Source organism: Saccopteryx bilineata, chromosome 6, assembly GCF_036850765.1.
Source record: "Saccopteryx bilineata isolate mSacBil1 chromosome 6, mSacBil1_pri_phased_curated, whole genome shotgun sequence".
In the NCBI taxonomy this organism is placed as follows: domain Eukaryota; kingdom Metazoa; phylum Chordata; class Mammalia; order Chiroptera; family Emballonuridae; genus Saccopteryx; species Saccopteryx bilineata.
In genome coordinates this window covers 211005119-211026820 of record NC_089495.1, presented here as the reverse complement: position 1 = coordinate 211026820, position 21702 = coordinate 211005119, and the positions used below count along the sequence as shown (strand labels likewise).

The following is a 21702-nucleotide window of genomic DNA, read 5'->3' as shown; positions in this document are numbered from 1 at the left end:
ATTCGGTGACCACACTCTGTGGCCATACGTGTATCTGTCTCTCGTCTGCGCCTGCTCCCCACCCCCAGCCTGGAAGGGCCTCAGGTCGTGTCACTGCTGGGCCGGCACCTGCACACCCGGGCACCTCTGAGTGAAGGATGGGTGGGCGGGCTGGGTGCCAGCCCTACCTTTGCTGCAGTAGGTCTTCCGCGTGGCATCCAGCAGCCTGGCTGCCTTCACCGGCTCGCCCGGGCCCTGCTCTGTGGGCTCGCCCACCGCTCGCACCTGCTCGGCCTTCAGGGCGATGGCCTGCTCCAGGAGGCCCAGGTTGCCCCGGGTCATCATGTCGTACATCTCCGACTCGTCCGTGACCGCGGACTTCTGGGAGTGTGAGTCCTCGTCCTTGCTGTCATCAGAGCGCACCTCCACGATGACGGAGTACTCAGGCTTGGGGCTGGGGAGCTCGGGGGCCTTCGGGGGGGGGAACGAGGGGAGCGCCTTCCTGGCAGGTCACGTCGGGAGTGGACCCCTCCTCCTCCTCGTCCTCCTCCTCCTCGTCTTCCTCTTCCTCGTCCTCAACGTCCTCCTCCTCCTCCTCCTCCTCCTCCTCCTCCTCCTCCTCCTCTTCCTCCTCCTCCTCTTCCTCCTCCTGACCCAGGGAGACTTTCTGCTGCCTGGACTCCTCGCTGGTCATACTCTCCAGGGCCTGGGGACACAGCTCCTGAGAGCGCTCGCTGGTCACCTCGATGACTTCCTCTGCGTCCTCTGGCTGGATGAAGACGTCCTTCTCTCCTTCGTCGCTGGTGGCCCCTTCTTCAGCTTCGTCCTGAGCCAGGGGCACGACTCCAGGGCCGGCCTGGGCTTCTTGGCCTGAGCCCTCCCTGACCAGCGTCTCTTCGGCAACCTGGCCCAAGTTTAGGAGAGAGGTGGCAATGATTTCCTGGTAGCTGCTGTAGCCGCCCTTGCAGGAGCCCGTGGGGCTGCTGATGGGCTTGGGTCCAAAATGAGGCTTGATGGGGCTCCGTCCTGCGAGAGCAGAAAAGCCCCATGGGAGTCACATGGGTCAGGGTGGGTGTTCAGGCCTCTGGTCCCCACCACCGGCTGCACCTGGGGGACACGCAGCCCCGGCATGGGCACTCGGAGAGGTCATCTGCAATGCCTCTGCCTGGATCTGGAGATCACGGTGAACGTGTTTGGGGGGTGGAGGGGGTAACTGCTGCTGTATTTTTAAAGCCATTGTGGCATTGCTCAAATCATTTTACAAAATGGAGCTCAAAGAGTACAACAGATTTTTAAAAACTGCTCAAAATCAAAAAGCAGTAAAGAAATGTATACTTTTTAAAGGACCAAATGTAAACATTTTAACCACCATGACCAAGATGCAGGGTGTTCACCATGCACCGGCCTGTGGGGTCGTCCACAAGGGCTCGGGAGCCCAGGAGCTAGCCCTGCGGTCACCGCTCCAGGAGGTCAAGCTGGGACTGAGGCCCGACCAAACCCCCTCCTTCGTGAGGAAGCAGGTGAGGTGATGCTCTCTACCTAGAGCCCAGGAGGCCACACACACTTCAGGTGCAAACAGCCCAGAGGGAGGCAAGTGTGGGACACACCAGAATAAATAAAAATCCACCTCGGACCCTGCAAGGTCAGAAGACACCAGAAGCTCGAGTGTGTTGGGGGGTTTGGACCGCGGGGCATTTATACCAGCATTTGCCAAGCGCGGGGTGCCCCACAGGGAAGACGGTTCAAGCAGGGGCCCCCCAACCCCCACAGTCTTGCCAGACTTGAAGCAGACAGACCCCCGCCTCAGCTTAAGCAGTTCTTCCCAAGGGCCAGACTCCAGCTATGTTCCTGTGTCCATCCGTTTCTCACGCGCAGACACACACCCGTCACACACACAGTGCCTGCACAGACGCACCCACAGCCCCTCTCTAGGAAGCCCCCGCCAACGTCAGGACAGGACGTCACTTGTTCTCAGGAAGGGCTTTCTTGGCAGGGGCCCTGCACTGCACGCGGCTGCGGCTCTCTGGGGACACACTGAGTGCCCTGTGTTCGGGGCAGAAGGAACAACAAAGCACCTTCAGCTGGCTCAGGGCAATGAGTCTCCTCCTGTCCTGACATCTCGGCCTCGTCCTCCTCCAGAGTTCCTTCCGATTCATCCGAAACAGAGGCATCCTTCACCTCGGGATCCTCGCTGCCGTCACTGTCCACGCCGTAGCCCTCGTCCAGAGCCAGCTTCAGGGGGTGTGACTTCCGCTTGGACACCAGGTGCTGGGCCTCGGCACCCTCCAGCTTCCTCTTCTTGGCCAGAGGGCAGCTCTGCAGACTGGAGGGAGGGGACCCGGCCATGGCCACCAGTCAGTACCTCCTGGCCCTCCCACCCTCCCACCGTCTCACCCTCCTACCCATCACCCTGTCTCTCTTGTTTCAAAATCAAAAAGCAGTAAAGAAATTTATACTTTTTAAAGGACTAAATGTAAATGTTTTAACCACCATGACCAAGATGCCAGGTGTTCACCATGCGCCAACCTGTGGGGTCATCCACGAGGGCTCGGGAGTCCAGCAGCCAGCCCTGCGGTCTGCCACTCCAGGGGGTCAAGCTGGGGCTGAGGCCCGACCAAACCCCTTCCCTAGAGCCCAGGAGGCCCGTCTCTCATGGACCTCTCATCACCATCTCTCCACTAGAAGCCACAGCTAGGTTGGTTCAGATTTTACATGAATTGTCCTGACTGTGCTTCAAGGTCCAGCTTCTCTCAAAAGACCCCCAAGTGTGAGGCCTGGCGCCCAGCTGCTCTAATCCATGCCCACCAGGCAGATCCTTGGGAACACTCAGGCCCACACCTGTCCACCTGCTGACCCTTCACACACATACCCACCCTCTGAACCTGGGACGGCGGTGGGGACCTGTGAGGTCAAGCAGACCCTCAGGGCCCACTCTGAGCTCTCCTGCACACTCATGCAGCTCACAGCAGGCAACGGGGAGACCCAGCACGCACACCATGGCCACACTCAGCCTCGGCTGCGAAGGCCCTTCAGTAACAAGCGGAGGGGAGGACACTGCCGCTCAGCAGCCGTGGGCAGATACGGAAGGCTCTAGATGCACAACAGCCCAGAGCAGGAGATGCATTTCAACAACCCAGGTGCCGTGGGGAGGGCCCACAGGTCTCCTTACCTTCGGTGCCTGGAGTACTTGCCGCGGATGTGGCCTGAGCCCGTGCATCCCGGGGTGGGGCAGCTGGGAAGACAAGCAGAGCAGTCACTGGGGAGGGGGGCCCCACCCAGACCCTCAGCCTGGGGAGCAGAAGGCTGTTTCCAAACCATTCATCTCAGAGCGGCTGCTTGCAGTTGGCTAAATATTAATGAAATAACTCCCCCCACTTAAATAAATGAACGCTTCATTACAATTTTATGAGTGTGCTTAATTAGGGATCTGTATGTATGAGATAAGACCCAGTGTGGGCATCTCTGGGAAGGCTTCTTTTTTCCACAGATGAGTCTTTCCCATGGCAGACAACGGCCCCAGCAGTGGGGATCAGGGCCCTCTGAGGGCCAGTGCCTGAGGCTGACCAAAGAGCAAAGCACAGATACGGGATTCTCCATGGCCACACCACTGATGTCCTGCAGCAGCCCCAGGCCATGGTCCCTGCAGCCTCGCCAGGTGTGTCCCTGCCGGACACAGTGAGCCAGCGCCAGGCAGGAAGGACCATGCAAACAGCGGATGTGGCCCAAGACACAGGCCCTGAGCTGGAGGTGCAGGATCTGGCATGGTGAAGCCAGCAGGACCAATGGCCCAGGAGCTGCTGTGAGACCTTGCTGGGGTGATGTTGGACTTCTCGCAGCCTCCCTCAGGCTGGTGAGTGATCGTGGATACAGGTGAGATCTCCCCCCAGAATCAAACCCTGGGAAGCTCTGGAAACTTCTGATCATGGACACAGACCACACCACCCAACCCACCTCACCAGAAGCAGAGTCCTTAGGGGGAATGTGGGGTGTGGGGCAGTGTCCTGCAGGCTGTTGAACATGTCCACGGACCAAGAACTGCAAAGGGCTGTTATCAGCCCATTTTATGGAGCAGCAAACTGACACCCAGCAAGATGGATATCCTGTGGGGGTCATCTAAAGGAGACCTTGAGCTCCTCCTGGGAGGGGTCACCCCAAAGTGGGAAGGCTTTGCTTTTAACAGGAGCAACATTTCAGGGTCCCTTAGATGAGACTTTCCCAAAGCCTGTGAAGGAATGTGTGGGCCCAGTGATACCACACACCACAGGCTCCTGGGACCCAGAAAGGGGCACCACCCTTGACCTTTGTCTGAAACCCCCAATGATTTCTAACCCAATTGGTCACAGGCCTGAGTACAGAAAGTCGTGGGCCCACCTACTGACCTGTGAGGGAGAAACAGAACAGTGTGTGGGGGCGAAGCCCCAGCCCTGAGCTCATCCATGGCTTTCGGGGCACAGTGTCTGATGGGGATACTGCCTGCAGCCCTCCACACTGGGGCCCCATGGCTGATACCAGCGCTGATTCTCATTGTTTTAAAAAGAAGACAGGCCTGACCTGATTGGTGGTGGCACAGTGGATAAAGCATTGACCCAGAGTGCTGGGATCGCCAGTTTGAAGCCCCAAGGTCGCTGGCTTGAGCAAGGGGACCCTGGCTTGGCCCTGGTCCAGGTACATGTGAGCAGCAATCAATGCACAAGAACAGTGAGAGCAACTACGAGTTGATGCTTCTCACCCTCTCTCCCTCCCTTTCCTGCCTCTCTCTTTCTCTCTCTCAAAAAAAAAAAAAAAAAAAAAGACAGGAGAGAGGCAGAAGGTGGCGGGCAGGGAAGACATACTGCTTTTTATGTGGATTTCCTTTGCTGACACAGAGCAGTGGCCGCTGTCCCCTGGCCTGTCTGTTCCAGTCTATGGCCCACACTTGTCTCATTCTCTTAAAAACCAGCTTTGAGACTCCACAAAAGCTCCTTGTTTGAGGGGATTTAAAGCTGAGGTTCCAATTAGTCGACTAACCACTGAGCTATTCAGGCCATCAGGTGACAGCTGCTGGCGAAGCCTGAGGGGCACTGACCGCCCCCAACACCACCAGCTCCAGGACACACTCTGCCCACCGACCCACAAGAGGCCCACCCTCCAGCCTGGCCTGGGTGCTGTGAGGTGATGGCCACTCGGGGAGAGGGACAAGAACCGGGCCCCTGCTCCCTGCAACCGCCATGGGAACCCTCAGGGAGGTGGTTGAGGTGGGCAGGCTCGCGGAGAGCCCGGCACGGCCAGCACCGAGCAGGTCCTGGTGACCGCTCCTGGGGGTATGGACATCAACCGTGTGCTGTGCAGCAGATGGGCCCAGACTAAAACCCAGGAGAGTGTCTGTCACCTTGTCACCATGGGACTTGCATGTTCAGCTCCGGAGGCAGGAGGAGCCGAGAGGCCCACATGTCCCAGCCTCTCTGCGCTCACCTCGTCCAAACCCCGTGCCGCTGCCCAGACAAGGGGCTCTGCTTGAGCTGGAGAAGGGACAGCTGGGGTGGGGGTGGCACAGAGCCCAAGTCCCTCACCCACAGAGTGAGCCCCGCACCCGATCCACGTGAGCTGTTTGCCCGCACTCGCTCCCCTTGCAGACGGTGGCAGTGGGTTTCCCTGTGGTCACACCCTGTGCCGGCCCCACGGGCGGGGGGGGGGGCACCAGGATGGGTCTCGTCGGCTGGCACGGGGAAGATGTCCTGGCATGTTCATCTGCCCTTCCTGTGGCATAAATGTCCCCACCGTGGACGACGAGCACAGAGCTGAGCCACGTCTGGCATGCAGCGCACGTGGCAGGCGGGAATGCTCCGGTCAAGGTCACGTGGGACATGTGGCTCCCTGGCAGAGTCTGTCTGTTTTGCTACAAGTTCGAGTCTCAGACACGTGAGCAGCTGCCAGATGTCACTGACGGTTCCCCGTTTCTCCCCAGAAACAAGGGGGAGGGTCTCACTGGTACCACGTCCACAGGCTAACCCGTAGACTAAAGGTGAACAGAATCCAATGCTCACATGCCCTCTCACTTATACTGACCAGGTCCTCTCAGAATATTTTAAAGCAAAGATATTTTGAGTCATTTTTGCTATGTTTCAAAGTTACAAGAGAATATCCAGCCCGTAACTCATCTATTGCCAAAATTAATTGCCATTATCAAAGCTGGAGCTTCCTGGAGTATTGTCCCCAGCATGTCCCCAGGTGAATGTCACATGGCCCAAGCAAGGAAGTGGCACCTCCTCCGGGAAGCCTCTTCACCTGGGATCAGGCCCTTGGAGAGTCACGTGGCATCTTCCATGGAGCCCGATCTCTCTGCCGCCCACTCTCACCCTCCCACCCTGAGACCCAGAACTGGGCTTTGAGCTGTAAAGCATGTGACTCAGCTCTTCCGGATGGATCCACTTGAACCCTGTCATCCTCAATTTCTCATCTTCGCAAATGGGACAACACCAGCAGGCAGAGCTTCTGGGAGGACCCCTGACATCTAGACCATACAGTGCGGCCACCGCAGAGCCTGCCATGCCTGGGCTCTGAACCTGTGGCCTCCCTTCCATACCCTTTCCCTTCCAGCTCTAATTTTTATAGCCCCAGAGCAAGAGGGACTCTGGACACTTTGGGATCCTCCCATTCTCACAATTGGCAAAAGCCAATCATTCAACAACCATGTGGAGGGAATAAAACAGTCCTTGCCCCTGGCTTGCTCTCAGATTAGTGAGAAGCTTTACCCCTAAGAATTAAGAAGCAGCTGAGACCCTGGGACCCTGGGATTCTGGGCAGAGCTGCTCTGGAGAGTAACATCAACCCTGGAATCGGTATGTGCTCCATCTCCATCCGGAGTCAGGAAGCTCACACAGACTTCCATTGAGATGTGGTGTCACTCTGGTCCCTCGGCATGGACATCTCATGTATGGCACACTTGTCACCTGTCTCAGGGCTGGGTATCATGGTAACCCATGGGCGGAGCCCCTCCACACATCCAAGGATGGGCCTCTAGCAGTTTGTCATAGGGAATTTGTGAAAATTAAATGGGGCTTTCAATGCCCACATGGCACACTGAGGACCCCAGCAAGTGTCACCATCCCTCCTCTCGCGTTCTGAGCCAGAATACATTGGCACTGCCCCTCCTCAGAACAAAGGGGCCTGGGGGCCAGTTTTCTTTGCTGGTTACTAGACACCATTCATTTAAGTTTTGTCTGAGAAGATGGCCTAGGGGCTGGCACCAGAGACCCTGGGAAGAGCCCCGGCCCCCTGAGTCCTCAGTCTACAGGTAATGTGGGGTGGTGCTGGGCAGCCCGGTGCATAGGCATTGGGGTGGTTTTACCACCGGCCATCCCCCACCCCAAAGGCTTTGGCCACACTCAGGACAAAAGCTAGCAGGCGAGGGGGGCAGAGGTAGGCCTGGCCCCTCCTACTCTGACAACACATCCCCGCTGTGGGCTGTCCTCCTGCCTCCTCAGGACAGTCATCTCCTGTGAGACGTGGCCTGGTACCTGCAAAGTCACAGAGCTCAGCCACGCAGGATCGCCATCACACAGAATCAACCTCTGCACTTCTGAGTCCGTGGAAGATGCAGGAACGGGAACAGCCTGTCCTATCTCCGGCCAAATGGGGTCCCAGACCACCTAACACAAAGGCCTTTGTGACAGTCCGCTAAGTACTTTGTTGCTGGCTCAGGACTGTGGAGACAGCGGGTGCTGGAGATGACCAGGTGTGCCCCTGTCTGTGCCCCTGCCATGGGGCTGGCGGCATGGGGGGGCCAGGGAAGAGGCAGGGTGACAACAGCTGCCACGTGGCAAGGAGACACGTGGCTAGGGAAGGGTGCCCGGGTGCAGGTGGTCAAGGCCGCGTGCGCAGCGTGGGACATTTAGGAAGTACAGGGTCACAGGCAGGACAATGATCAGTGGCATGGGAAGGCTTACCTGAGATCAGCAGCTGCAGGCTCTGGGGTAGCTGGGGAGAGAGAGAGAAACAAGTAAACACATGGCGTCAGCGTCAAAGAGGCACCTGGAGGAGAGAGTGAGGCCGTCCCACGCACCCCGAACCCTCTGCTCCCAACCGTCCTGCGTGCCGTGGACATGGAGCAAGCTGCCTCTTCCCACCCTGTGATGGGCTGGTGGCTTCTCAGATGGACAGGTGCCCCCCCACACACACACAGGCTCTTGGGCCGTCAGGGCCAGGATGGTATCTCTTTCTCTAATTGCATAGAGAAGTTGGTTTCTGGCAGGAAACCTGACCCAGCAGATAAAGCCGATGAGAAGGGGGCAGACTGGCTGAGTGCTGGGGCTCAACGATGGGACAAACTACATGGGGGCCCCCTGGGGGGCGGGTACACCTGAGAAGTCCAGTGCTCCTCTCACCTGGGTGCCCTGTGGTGTCAGGGCAGTGAGGCTGGCCGAGGGGACAGGGCTGGGTCCTTGCAGAGCCTCTCCCTCCTCACCCCACGGCCAGATGGACGCAGCAGCCTCCCTCCCTATCCACACTAGCGCCCAGACTGACTCCTTCGTGGGCGGAGGCTGATGACGGAAGGCTGGCAGCCTGTCACTTTCAAGCAGAATGGTCCCTGACACTTTGGCCTTCCCTGCCCAGTGGAGCTGTGTCTGCCTCCTCGTCTCGCCCAGCAAAGTCTGTGTGGGCCTCGGGCTCCACTGCGGCCCCTCGGGCCCCCTGAAGCTGCCAGGTGCCTCAAAGGCAAGCACAGCACAGGAGCACAGGGAGGAACAGCATTGCTGTGGGGTGCTGTTCTCCCAGGAACACCGTTGGGGAAAGTGATGCCTCCAGCTTTGGCACCTGGGTCGTGGGCAGAGCCTAGCATGGACACCAGGACGGGGGGGGGGGGGACGGCACTCACCTCTCAGGGCCTTGGACCTCGTGCGAGCTCGCTTATCCTCATTCTCTAAGCTCATCTGCAAATAGAAACAACCGTCATGTTAACGGAAGGTGGGGCTGCTGGGGCCTCCTGTTGCTTCCCAGCTCCAGCTTTGCAGGTGAAGGTTCCTCTGTGACACAGGATGACAAGGAATGCTCGCAGGGCAGGGAAGGCCTGGGACCAGCAGCAGCAGCAGCACCTTCTCCTGCCCCTGTCCCCCCCCACAGTCCCAGGTTCACACTTGGTGGGGGTGAGGCCTGCCCCACCCACGGCTCACCTGGCCCAGGTGCTCAGGCACCAGGCTAGGTTGCCCCCCACCGTGCCCCAGAGCCCAGCTAACGGCAAGGTTGTCCTGTTAGAAACAGGTAGCTGGGATTCAAGAGGACCCCCAGGAAGCACCCAGACATGGGGCAGCTTTGATCTCCATCGTGCACAGCTCCAGGAACAGTCCAAAGAGAGATGGCCTCAGCTCAGGGACCTCCCCCACAGGAAGCAAGATGCCCCTGCATGTGTTCCTAGAGGCACGGGGCCACCAAGACACCACCACCCAGGGACCAGAGTGCAGGTCACACCCGGCACTGTAAATGTCCAAACAGAGAGATGACGTCAGAGTAATGGTGTGGTAGGAAGCGATACTGTAAATGTCCAAACAGCCGCATGAACAATGTAGAAAGAAACAGCTAAAATTAATTTTAATTCTAAACTTACTTAGCCCAATCTATCCAAATCATTACCATTTCAACAATAATCCATATAAAAATTATGGAAGGGATTTTGTTCTGTGAAAACTGAGAAAGCTTGTGTATCTCCTGGGCTCGTGGCACATCTGAGTCTCACCAGCCACATGCCGAGGGCCCATGGCCACTGTGCTGGATGGGATGGTTCTAGAGGCAGGAGGCCGTATCAGTGGGAGTCAGGCGATGGCAGGAACGCAGGCCAACGGTCATCTCAACCAGACCTGCCAGCCACCCTTCCAGGTGTCACTGCTCCTAGGGAAGGATGAGAGACCTCCAAAGGGGATGAGGCACAGTCTAGACCCCACCAGAGCCCATTAGTGACCCCACCCACCTGCAGTCCCTGCCCCTGACCCACTTCTGTGGGAGACACTACCCATACTGTCCTTCAACGGGGTCGAGGAAGATCCCCCAGGAGCTATGGGTCATCACACAGGACCCTTGACCTATGGCACCCATAACACATCTGGGCAATCAGGTGACAATGAGGTAGGGGGTAGGTGGAAGCCCCCAATGTGCTCCATGTCTCCAAGGGAGCGAGGCTTCTGCCTGGTGCCCCACACCCCAGGGCTCACCACCTTCCCCTGCGGTCAGGAAGACAAGGAAGCAGTCCCACCTGTCTCAGGCCACTGCTGAGGCCACCGGAGGGGCAACCAAACAGTGGGGAAGAAATGGCAGGAGAGAGGGACCCAGGAGGAAGCCAGGGCACCAGGAGCTTGGTGTCTAGGGTAGCACCCAGGAAGAAAGAAGAAGGAATCCCCCCAATTACTCAGAGGAAGTTTGCAGAGCGAACCTCCCAGGGTAGCACTAATAAACAATGGCTTATGTGATTTGTTACAGAGGAAAAACCAAAACCAGGGGTGATTTATGCAGCTGGCGGGTCCAGGCCGAGGAGACATGACGTTCTGAGCTGTGCCCATTATAGCCGTCCAGCAGCAAGAGACGATTGCTACAATTTCTATTTTGGAAGCAAGGTTCCCTGTGGACCGATGGCTCTCATTGAAAGTGAAGAGAGGAGCAGGTGTCAAAGGGGCTTCATTACAGCTAAGAGCCTTCAAACGCGGTGCGGGGGCCCCAGCGCCCGCCTGCCTCCCGTGCGGGGCACACAATGATGCTGATGCCGCCGATTGTCGGGTGCCTGCTTGTAGCTAAAATGAAATCTACGGCTCTTTTTTTTTTTTTTGTCAGGTTTCCCAAGGAAATTGGCAAGCATTCTGCGAAGTTAAAGCATGCCTTGGCAATCTGGATTTCCTGCAGATAAATTAATCAAAGAGCAGAGAACAGAGAGGGGGGCAGGGGTGGGCTGTGGGTGCTGCCTGCACACTGCGAGCCCTTTGCTGAGTTAACAGCCATGCCATTTGCCGCGCGCCTTCTATTTGCAATTTATCTGCTTCCGATGGTCAGGGAGGCAGAAGTTCTCTTTGGGGCATGTGGCTTTGACTTTAAAAGGAAAAAAAAAGTGAATTATGGGAGGAAAGACGAGTTCCCTCTTTAATGTTAGATTGAATGTATAAGAGCTGAAACTTCGGGACATCAACAACTGGGCTGAGTTCTGAGCTGTTTGAAACCAGTGGTCCTGGCTGCCTCGGAAGCCCCTGGGCAGAGCTGTTATACAACCAGCTCTCTGTGGTTTTTCCTCCCAGAGAATGCCACGCACTTCAGAGGTGGGTTCTCTGTGTCTTTGTGCTCCCTGTTCCGTATGGAGCCCGCAGCACCCGCCCCCACAGAGACAAGGAGACACAACCTCATTTTTCAATCACTTATTGTTGAAAGCCCTTCACTGCTCCAAGCACAACCCCATCAAGTTCCTGCTTCTGTGTAGCGGACAAACCACTGGCTGGTCCTTGCCTGGAGGGTGATAGGCCCATCACAGCCGAGCCACCTCAGCCCCATGCTCCCACGGGCAAGAGGCCCTCGGACGCCACGTGTTTCGTGGCACCAGTGCTTTCCGACGCGCTCTGCGCGCTGAGGAATATTTCACTAGTTCTGTCTTCAGCAGGAAGCCAGGGAGCAGGATAATGACAAACACAGTCGCACCGTGTTGCCACGTCTACAGATCAGAGAGGGTGGCCTCCCGGTCCTCGTTCATCTTGTTTGACTGACGTCACCAATGTCGCTCTCGCTGGGGGCTGCTCCTGCTTCACGCCACTCAGCACTCGTCAGTAACATCAAGAGGAATCATGTCCGCTCTTTTTAAAACAGACGGTTCCCACAATGACAAGCTATGAAGACCAGCCCCTTTTCAGACATGGCTACATGTCACTGTTGCTCTAAGTTGGACGTTCACAAACTCAGGAATCAAACAAGCCCACATGGCCAGCAGCCTCCAAACCTGAGGATTTGTCTGGACTCTGGGGACACAGTGGTGAGAAATGCACTCAGACCCAGCTGTACAGGCCCTGGACCCTGAGACCACGAGGCACCTTCACCCCCTGGGCTGCAGGAGGACAGGTTAGTGTTTCACTGTATTCAGACTTCATTCCAACAGCTGGCAAAGTTGGAGAATTAGAATGGATTTAGGACAACTTTTTAAATCCATGAGATTATATGGATTATGGTATCCCTGGGGCAGACCTAGAGGAAAAGGGGGGGCACTTATTGACTCCCAGGAGACCCCAGGCAGCTCGGCCTAAAGGAAGGGATGATAGGTTAAGAAGGGCAAATGGGCATAACAGGTGTGACCGGTAACTGACCAACACCTGCCCTATTGGCTCCAAAGCTCCTGTCCAGTGTCCCCTTTCTCGAGGAGAAGGCAGTGGTCTGGCTCAGTCTGTTCCCTCACTGTGCTTGTCTGAGGGCCGCACCTACACGCACTGGCTGCTAGGAAGCCCCTGCAGCAGAGGGTGCGGTGGCTAGCCTGGCCCCACCCTGTGCAGGAGCTCTGCTTCAGGGAGAAAGGGCAGCATTGGAGTGTCTTCCTTGCTCCTTTCCCATGGAACCCTTTGGATCCTCCCCCCAGCTGCACAGCCTCCCTGCCTCCATTCTTCTGAGCATACACCTGTGTGGGGCCAGCCCCAGACAGCCTCTGCTTCAAAGACCTGTGATTCCTACGACCTCCAGACCCTCCGGGCACATGGTTTTTTATCCTCTGATTTCTGAGGCTAACTCCCTTGCCCACAGCCCCTGACGGCCATCACAGCATCCCTGGTTCTCTGCAGTGACAGCTCTGTCCCCCTTTGGGGCATCCCACTGCATGTCTGACATTCTCCTGACATTCCACCCATTGTTCAACCTCCTGGCAGCTAAAGAGGCCAGCCTCCATTCTGAGTTGCAGAAAGGACACCATGGAGCATTACTTAGCACGTGTCTTGGGGGTTACTGACACCTCTAAGTGTGGATTATGGCAGTTTCCAACCCCAAATTAAAAATTATAGCTACCTAATGACACCCTAATACAGCTGCCACGTCTGAATCCCCGTGTTTAAAACTCCACCATAAGTGTAACAAGCACCAGCCCAGAGACAGAAATTGGGCCTCATGAAGTGAGATGGAATCTCCTTCCCTCATCAGGAGCCCAGTCAGGGTGGCTGAACATCACAGTCAGCTTTCTTGACTGCACAGTTCTAGTCGTCCACTGAGAAGTGTGTGACTTGGGGCTCCAGTGTTTCTTGTTCAAGGTCAAGAAGAAATGAAGGACCTACAGTCAACACCCATCCTTTTCTCCTAAAGTTAAAGCACACACACCACCAACCACCACACAGCACTTGCCCCACAAACAACCTTCTGATCTTTTCTAAGAGCAACTTCCAAACCCATCTGTGAGCTGTCCACATGCCTGGTGCTGAACTCAGAGGCAGGCTGTGAACACCTCCCACACAGGACTGCTCTGCCCTGCTGCCCCCAGGCCCTGAGCTCCTCACCTCATCACCTCCTGTCTGAGGCCAGTCCTGACATTGCTCTGTGACTCTCTGCTGTCCCAAGGCCAGTGCATCTGGGCTCCAGGCCCCTTAGCCAGAAACTACTCCCGGCACCGGCTCCCAGAGCTGAAAATCGACTCTTTCCCATGCACATCCTTTGATCAGAACAGTGATTCCAGCCCTACTTGCCCAAACTAGAGGGGAGAGTCTCTTATGAGGTGGCCGATGGTGCCGGAGGACCTGAACGTGACCCACAGACTCGACACCAGAGCCACAGAGACAGCCCCCTTCCGACCCATCCCACACACGGCTTCAACAACACAGGTGTACACCACCCAGAACCCATGGCCTCAGATCAAGCAGGCAGACCTCCACTCAGGGTGCTCTGCAGATGCTGTGTCTTGTACAAGTTGAAGGTTTGTGGCAACCCTGCATCGAGCAAGTCTATTGGTGCCATTTTTCTTACCACATTGGCTCAGTTTGTGTCTATGAGGCACATTCTGGTAATTCTCACATATTTCAAACTTTTTTCATTATTATCATATTTGTTATGGTGACCTGTGATCAGTGATCTTTGAGGCAACTATTGTATTTGTTTTGGGGCGCCAAAAACCACACCCACACAAGATGGTGAACTTAATAAATTTTGTGTGCATTCTGACTAAAAAGACATGTGTGTGACTCACTTTATTGCAATATTTGCTTTACTTTGGAGGCCTGGACCTGCAATATCTTTGTAATTCTTTGCTCACGTGAGCTCTGTGTAGATGCTCAGGGCTGGGATGGGGTGAGGCAAGAGAGACATTCACCCAGTGGCAAATTTAGGGGAGGGGAGCAAAAACTCAAGTGATAAGATTAAAAATAGTTTAATGCAATATTATATAACACCAAAATTAATGCAGAAAATACACTGTGACCAAATTTCCAAAAATTTAAATAAAGGCAGGACTGGTGTTGTTGACTTTCCCTCGTGCCTCAGGCTCCAGCTGGCTCAGCAGAGCACCAATAATCCCACCAGAACCCCAGCACGGATGAGATGTTATAACAGACCCATCACAATGCACATTCCAGTCACCAGATTCAAAAGGAAAATGCTGGGCTTTGGGAGTAAAATGCAAGCACCTTTGCATGAGGTTATCACCTAAAACTGTGTAGCTCTGCCTGTCCACACCCTGGGCCATCCCGTCATGGTGGCTGTGCTTTGGGTCACAGCTTGGATGCTTGACAGAGAGCATCTCCATGTCAAGAAAAAGAGGTCAGGCCTGTCCTGCGGTGGTGCAATGAATAAGGCATCAACCTGGAAATGCTGCGGTCGCCGGTTCGAAACCCTGGGCTTGCCTGGTCAAGGCACATATGGGAGTTGATGCTTCCAGCCCCTCCCCCCTTCTCTCTCTCTGTCTCTCTCTCCTCTCTCTCTCTCTCTCTCTTTCTGTCTTTCTCTCTCCCTCTCTCTCTCTCCTCTCTAAAAACGAATAAATAAATTTTAAAAAGAAAAAGAAGAAGAGGTCAGAATCTGAGCTCTAGGAAGGGAGGCCACCAAGACTGTTGTCACCTGCACTTCCATCTCTGAGGGTCACCCCACCCTGGGGACTCGACTTCACCCAGAGCATATCACAGGAAGTTCCAGAATTAGAGGCCAGGCTCAGCTGTCAGCACATGTGACATCCTGGGTTTTGGAGCAGTCCTGGGGAAGGGAGGCCTGAGCCACTCCCCTCCATGAGGTTTAAACCAGCAGGGTCCATCTGCCTCTAGGTAGGAAGACCGAAATAAGCAAGCTGAACACAGCTCACAAGTTCCTAGGGATTCTCAGGCTGCCCAGGTCACAGTAGAATGACAACAGTGACTGACTGAATCTTGCTAAAAAGCACAGTGCGATGGATGACCATCACATTGTGGGTCTGCTCCGGTCAGTCACTTCTCTTCCTTTAATTTAATGTGACCAGATCACCAATGACCCTAGCCCCCACTTGTCTTCTGCCAAATCAGGACTGATGATGACTAGACCAAAAGTCGCCTGTGTGCTCTGTGCCACGAGTGAGAAGGACCTTCGCCCAGACACAGGGCCAGGAAGGGTGGCCCTCCAAGCACCTCACCTTGCCAGGTCCGTCCAGGAGGCTCGAAGTTCTGCAATTGCTGGCCTTGTCTCCGTGTGTCCACCTCTGACTCAGTAGCTCCCCCCGGAACTCATTTTCTGAGGGTGAGAAGAAGGGAGCAATGAATGCCAACTGCGTCCAAGGACAGAAGCCAAGAACCATGGTCATGTTTGCACAACCATCTACAGTCCCCCGTCTCTGGAATCCACCGAAAGACACACAAGGGACAAGAGAAGGAGCTCTTTTAGGGACATCACTCTCTGATTGGGACACCCCTGCACCTCATCAGGGTTATGGGACATGCTGTGAGTTTCTAGCCGGGGCTGGTGGGAGTCACTGAGGGGGACACCCTGCTTCCCTCTGCCCTGGTTCCCAGCATCTCTGCTTTGCAGACAAGGCCTCCAGTTAACAGTTAATTCTTCACAGAAATTCAGGCGTCTCAGCAGAGGCTGAGGCATCAGCTGGACATGACAAAGAAATGCATTGTGTACCTATTCCCTGCACGGCACTCCCTGTTTCCATGGCAACCAGCTTTCCATAACGGCAGCATTTCAAAGGAAGGTCATTAGTAACCAACAATAAAAACAGGAAATGAAAATTCCTGCGTTCTGCTCTCTGCTTCTCCTTTAAGGGAGTTTGGATTCTGCAGAAGGCAGGTCAGGCCCACTCTGTCAAGCCCATCATCCTTTCCTTGCTTGATGAGCACCCCAAATGTGGTCTTTCCAGAATTCCACCGCTCCTGCCCCAGGCACCCCTGTGGCCCCTGGCCACAGCATCCTCTGGTCTGGAAATGCCTCTAAAGACCTCCTGTGACCTCCAGGAGCACAGAGAAAAGCAGACTGATTGTCAAGGAGATGCCTATTGCAAGGTATACAAAGGAATGGTCTGGTACCTACTGTGTGCCCCCCTCACTGAGCCATGTGTCACCTGCAGGGGACCAAAGAGGTGTGAGCTGCGTGACTCTCTGGCTCCCGGGTCCTCACCTGTCACCAGCATGTTCAAAATGGGGCCGGGCCCACCCACGGTATTCAGATTTCCAAACCCATCACAGGCATGTGGGGGGCAGCATCTGGGAGCCACATGGGCCTTGAATTCACAGGTGGAGGCTGCCAAGGGGAAGCAGACAGACTCACACACAGGAGGGATAAAGGACACTCAGGGTGCATCCACCAGCCACGGGGTGTGTCTCACCCGGAGGACAGAGGGGAGGGCTCACTGTCCACACACACCTGTGGGAGAGGAGATGCACAGACACCCGCACAGGCTGATTTGTGAGGCTCTGATAGAGTTCTTGTCACGGTGACATGCATGAGTCTGTAAGGTGACAGTCAGAGGGGACAACAGAAGAGCTGAAGATCTGTGGTCTCAGCAGGGGGTCCTAGACCTGCCCCACCACTATGAGACCTGCTTAGTTTCCTCCTGCTTCCCAGAGCAGCCCAGCAGGAGTGACCCAAGCAAGTCTCCATGGAGGGACTTCTGGTTTTCTGTTTGACAGGAGATGACCAGCTCCCGTGTTTCCTCTCTCACCTGCCTGGTCGTGAAGCCCCGAGGAGTTCTCCCTGGCCCCTGGCCCTGTGTCCCCACACCTGCTCAGGCAAAGCACGGGGCCTGAGAGCACCCACTCCAACACCGTCACCCATAAACACCACCGGTCTCCCTGGGCGTGGGAGCAGGCAGCACCTCAGTGACCTGCGGCTCACGCCCCCAGGAGGCAGCGTCACACAGGGCACACACCCTGAGGCCAGATCCTCCTTCACAAACAGCTCTATCCTAATGTGAGTCCTTCCTCTTCCTGGGAACTTGGGTGACAGACTATGGTCGCTGCTGGAAGAGAGAGCTTCTTCTGCACTCTGCACTCTGCCTGTGGCCGTCCACACCACAGACCTGTCTGATGCACAGAGGCACTCCACGAAGCCCCCACACAGCCATCTCAGAGTCCCCAGGCTGGAGAACGGCTCTGCTGGGGTCCCATCGGGATGCCTCGTGCAGAGGCACCTGCTCTGGACACACTGGGTGGAGGGCCAGAGCTGCTCCCACAGCTGACCGCCTGTCCTCTTGTTCATCCACAGAGGGGGAGAAAAGGGACATTTGTGGGGAATGGGCCCTCTTGGGTCTGGCGCACACGAGTGCATGAGAACGTCACCATCTCATTGTCACGAGGGATCTGAAGTGAGGGGCAGGCTCCCCTCAAGACAAGCCCTTCCTGTGGGTTCTTAGGTGTCTGATGAGCTCAGGGGGATCCTTGTGCACAGAATCCAGTGGCAAACAGGCTACTTGGGGAGCAGGTGGCAAGGAGGAAGTGCTGGCCATGACCACTCTCTGGGACCTGGCCCCACGTGCCCTGTCTGTCCACACTGCCCAGTGTCTGTCCCCACAGAGGTCTCAAAACTCACTCCTACGAGACTCTGGCAGACAGACAAGCTCAGAGAAGCAACCAGGGCCTGTTAGCAGACGTGCGCATGTCCGTGGGAGGGGGAGACTTCCTGTCACATCCCAGTCAGTCCCTCTCTTGACTCCCACCTTCCCCAGCTCAGCAGACCCGCAACTCACCCCACCAGGCCTGAGACTCAAAAGTTCCCAAGAAACAGCAGCACTAATCCCTGGACCCCGAGCATGCAGGAACCTCACGGGAGGCCCCTCCGCCCAGCCCTCCGCTGTCACCCCTCTGTTCCCAACATCAGGGCTCAGCCAACCTCTCCACGTGGGCTGGATACCCACTCCTTCCCGTACCCCCTAATTAAAGGGTCCCAAGGTCAGCCACCATACCTCACATTCCTCTCACTTCCTGGGCTTTTCAACTCTTCAACAAGCTCAAAACATCACGTTTCAAATCTCCGTCCATGTGGACTCCACACTCAGCGACCTCCATCTCATCCTCATCACAACCACATCTCTTAAGTGACCAAAACTGGCTGACTCTACTCCTCATTCCACACCACATTGGCCTCCACCTACAGCTCTTTCCCAAAGCAGGGGAGGGTCACCAGTAACATCCACCTCATATCCCCTCATGGACCCCCTGAACCCTCTGCTGTGTGTGGGCTCCTCCTGCCTGCTAGCCATCCCATTAACTCCTCTTCTGACCTGGTCTTTGCTCAGAACACCTGCTCTTTGCAGGACTGAGCTGTCCTATCTCCCTCGTCCTCGAGCAGAGACAACGGGATTGTCTAGGGCCCAACTCCTGACACGGTTATCTTCTGAATCTCACCAGAATCTGGCCACTCTGTCTCTCCAGCTGCTTTCACAAACATTGACAAACTGATTCTAAAAGTTGAATGGCAATTAAATCAACATAGAATATCCGAACAATGAGGCTGGACCCTCTCACATCATACACAAAAATTGATTTACCCTGGATCACAGATCTTAATGTAAGAGCTGAAAATTTTAGAAAACATCAGAGCAAATCTCCCTGACTCTAATTCAGGCAATGGTTTCTTAGATATGAGGCTAAAAGCTCAGGTAATAAAAAAAGAATGGATAGATTGGACTGCATCAAAGTTTAAAACCTTTGTACATCAAACGCCATCAATAAGGTGAAAGAACAACCCATGCACTGGGGAAAATATTTACAAGTCGTATATCTGATAAGGGATTGGCACTCAGAATACATACAGAATGCTGATCACCCCATAATTAGATAACCAAATTTTAATATGGGCAAAGGATTTGAATAGACACTTATCCAGAGGCAACATATAAATGCCAATATACACAAGAAAAGAGGGTTAAGGTCTAGCCTTAGGGAAATGAAAATTAAAACCACACACTAAAGGGCTATAGTTTAAAGAACAACAACAAACAGACAATAACAAGTGTTGGAGAGAACATGGAGAAACTGGAACACCGGTACACTGCTGAGGGGGCTGGAAAATGGCACAGCTACTTTGGAAAACAGTCTGGCAGCTCCTCAAACTATCCAACACAGCGTCACCACCCCTACGTATGAGACCCCAGAAAAACAAAAACATATGTCCTCACAAAGCCTTGGACACAACTGTTTTTCGCATCTTTATTCATACCAATCAAGAAGTGGAAATGAGCCCTGGCCGGTTGGCTCAGTGGTAGAGCGTCGGCCTGGCGTGTAGAAGTCCCGGGTTCGATTCCCGGCCAGGGCACACAGGAGAAGCGCCCATTTGCTTCTCCACCCCTCCCCCTCTCCTTCCTCTCTGTCTCTCTCTTCCCCTCCCACAGCCGAGGCTCCATTGGAACAAAGATGGCCCGGGCGCTGGAGATGGCTCCTTGGCCTCTGCCCCAGGCGCTAGAGTGGCTCTGGTCACGGCAGGGCGATGCCCCGGAGGGGCAGGGCATCGCCCCCTGGTGGGCAGAGCATTGCCCCCTGGTGGGCATGCCAGGTGGATCCCGGTCGGGCGCATGCGGGAGTCTGTCTGACTGTCTCTCCCGGTTTCTAGCTTCAGAAAAGTGCAAAAAAAAAAAGAAGTGAAAATGACCCAACAGCAGCTGAACAGATAGGACAAAATACCTCTGAATCATATTTGGCAATAAACAGGAATGCAGAGCTCCTACGTGGAACAGTGTGTGGATGTGATGGTGGATGGCACTGGGTTTCTCTCTGGAGTCACAGAGAGGCTACAAAGCCACTGTGGTGACTGGTGTACCACCCTGCAAGTGTGCTGAGACCCTGGTGTGAATGCTTCCAGTGGGGACGCATCAGAAGGACACAGAAGCCAGCCAGCTCTGGTCAGCTTCCACTGGTCAGCAGGGACATCGACATAATGATTATAACTCACTAGATAAAATAAATCATGTCTACACAGATATCAACAAACAAATGAATACACTGGTAGTTTAATAAGGACTGAGGTGTTTGCTTCTCCCCAAATACTTACTAACTGCAGTTCGGACGGTCCCTGCACCAGGGGCCGTGGGACAGCCTTGTCTAACTAACCCAGTGACCAAAGCAGGGGTGTCAGGACCAGAGAAGAGCCTCACCCCTGACTGTCCCCAAATAACCCATGTGCAGTCATGGGGGACAGCTGACAAATCCAAACTGAAGTTCTACAGAAAACTGGCCGGCACTCTTTAGAAGTGGGAATGGCCTGACTGGCAAGGACCAGCAAGATGCAGTGACAAGATGCACTGCAGCCCTGAGCCCGCCCCTGAGACAGACCATGCAGGTGAGGGTGGTTCTGGAGGTCACACCTGAGCAGGTAGGTATTCTGGGTGACAGGCAGGGACTCAAACCAACATTCTCTCAAGTGGTTCAGGAAAAGCAATTCTGTCCTGTATTTTAAATGTTTCTGTAAATTTGAGGTTGTTTCAAAAAGTATGTCTTTTTTTTTTTTTTCCCTGTATTTTTCTGAAGCCGGAAACGGGGAGAGACAGTCAGACAGACTCCCGCATGCTCCCGACCGGGATCCACCCGGCACGCCCACCAGGGGGCGACGTTCTGCCCCTCCGGGGTGTCACTCTGCTGCGACCAGAGCCACTCTAGCGCCTGGGGCAGAGGCCAAGGAGCCATCCCCAGCGCCTGGGCCATCTTTGCTCCAGTGGAGCTTCGGCTGCAGAAGGGGAAGAGAGAGACAGAGAGGAAGGAGAGGGGGAGGGTTGGAGAAGCAAATGGGCGCTTCTCCTGTGTGCCCTGGCCAGGAATCGAACCCGGGACTTCTGCACACCAGGCCGACACTCTACCACTGAGCCAACCGACCAGGGCAAGTATGTCTTTTTTAACAAGAGAGAAACAGAGGCAGACAGGAAGAGAGAGAGATGAGAAGCATCAACTCATAGTTGCAGCATCTTAGTTGTTCATTGATTGCTTCTCGAACATGCCTTGATGGGGGGATGGGCAGGGGGGTGTCTCCAGCCGAGCCAGTGACCAACCCCTTGCTCAAGCCAGCGACCCCGCGCTCAAGCTGGATGAGCCCATGCTTAAGCTGCCAACCTCAGGGTTTCAAATGATGCTCTATCCACTGTGTCACCCCCAGTCAGGCTCAAAAAGTATTTTTTAAAATAGTGGGGCATTGGAGTGTGATTTCGGTGATGGGTGGTCGGTGGAGGTCTCTAAGGAGAGGCTGAAGTAGGGACTTCAGGTTAAGGTCTCTACCTTCCCAGGCCCAGGATGGCTAAAAAGTGGGCAAGGCTGGTTCCAACCAGCCTCTCCTGGCGGATTCCCCAGGGACAGCCGGATCTGCCCCAGGCTCCTGGGT

General features: G+C 55.1%; 1 protein-coding gene across 1 annotated transcript in view; it reads right to left on the bottom strand.

Moving 5' to 3' along the window:
- The window catches only part of MYT1 (myelin transcription factor 1), a 58043-nt gene that overhangs the window by 27961 nt on the left and 8380 nt on the right, over nt 1-21702 (bottom strand). The window contains 7 exon segments of the mRNA XM_066236239.1: nt 168-478; nt 480-1005; nt 2055-2302; nt 3149-3211; nt 7905-7935; nt 8834-8888; nt 15536-15633. Of these exon segments, the coding sequence (XP_066092336.1) occupies nt 168-478; nt 480-1005; nt 2055-2302; nt 3149-3211; nt 7905-7935; nt 8834-8888 (1234 nt within the window). The 5' untranslated portion in view covers nt 15536-15633.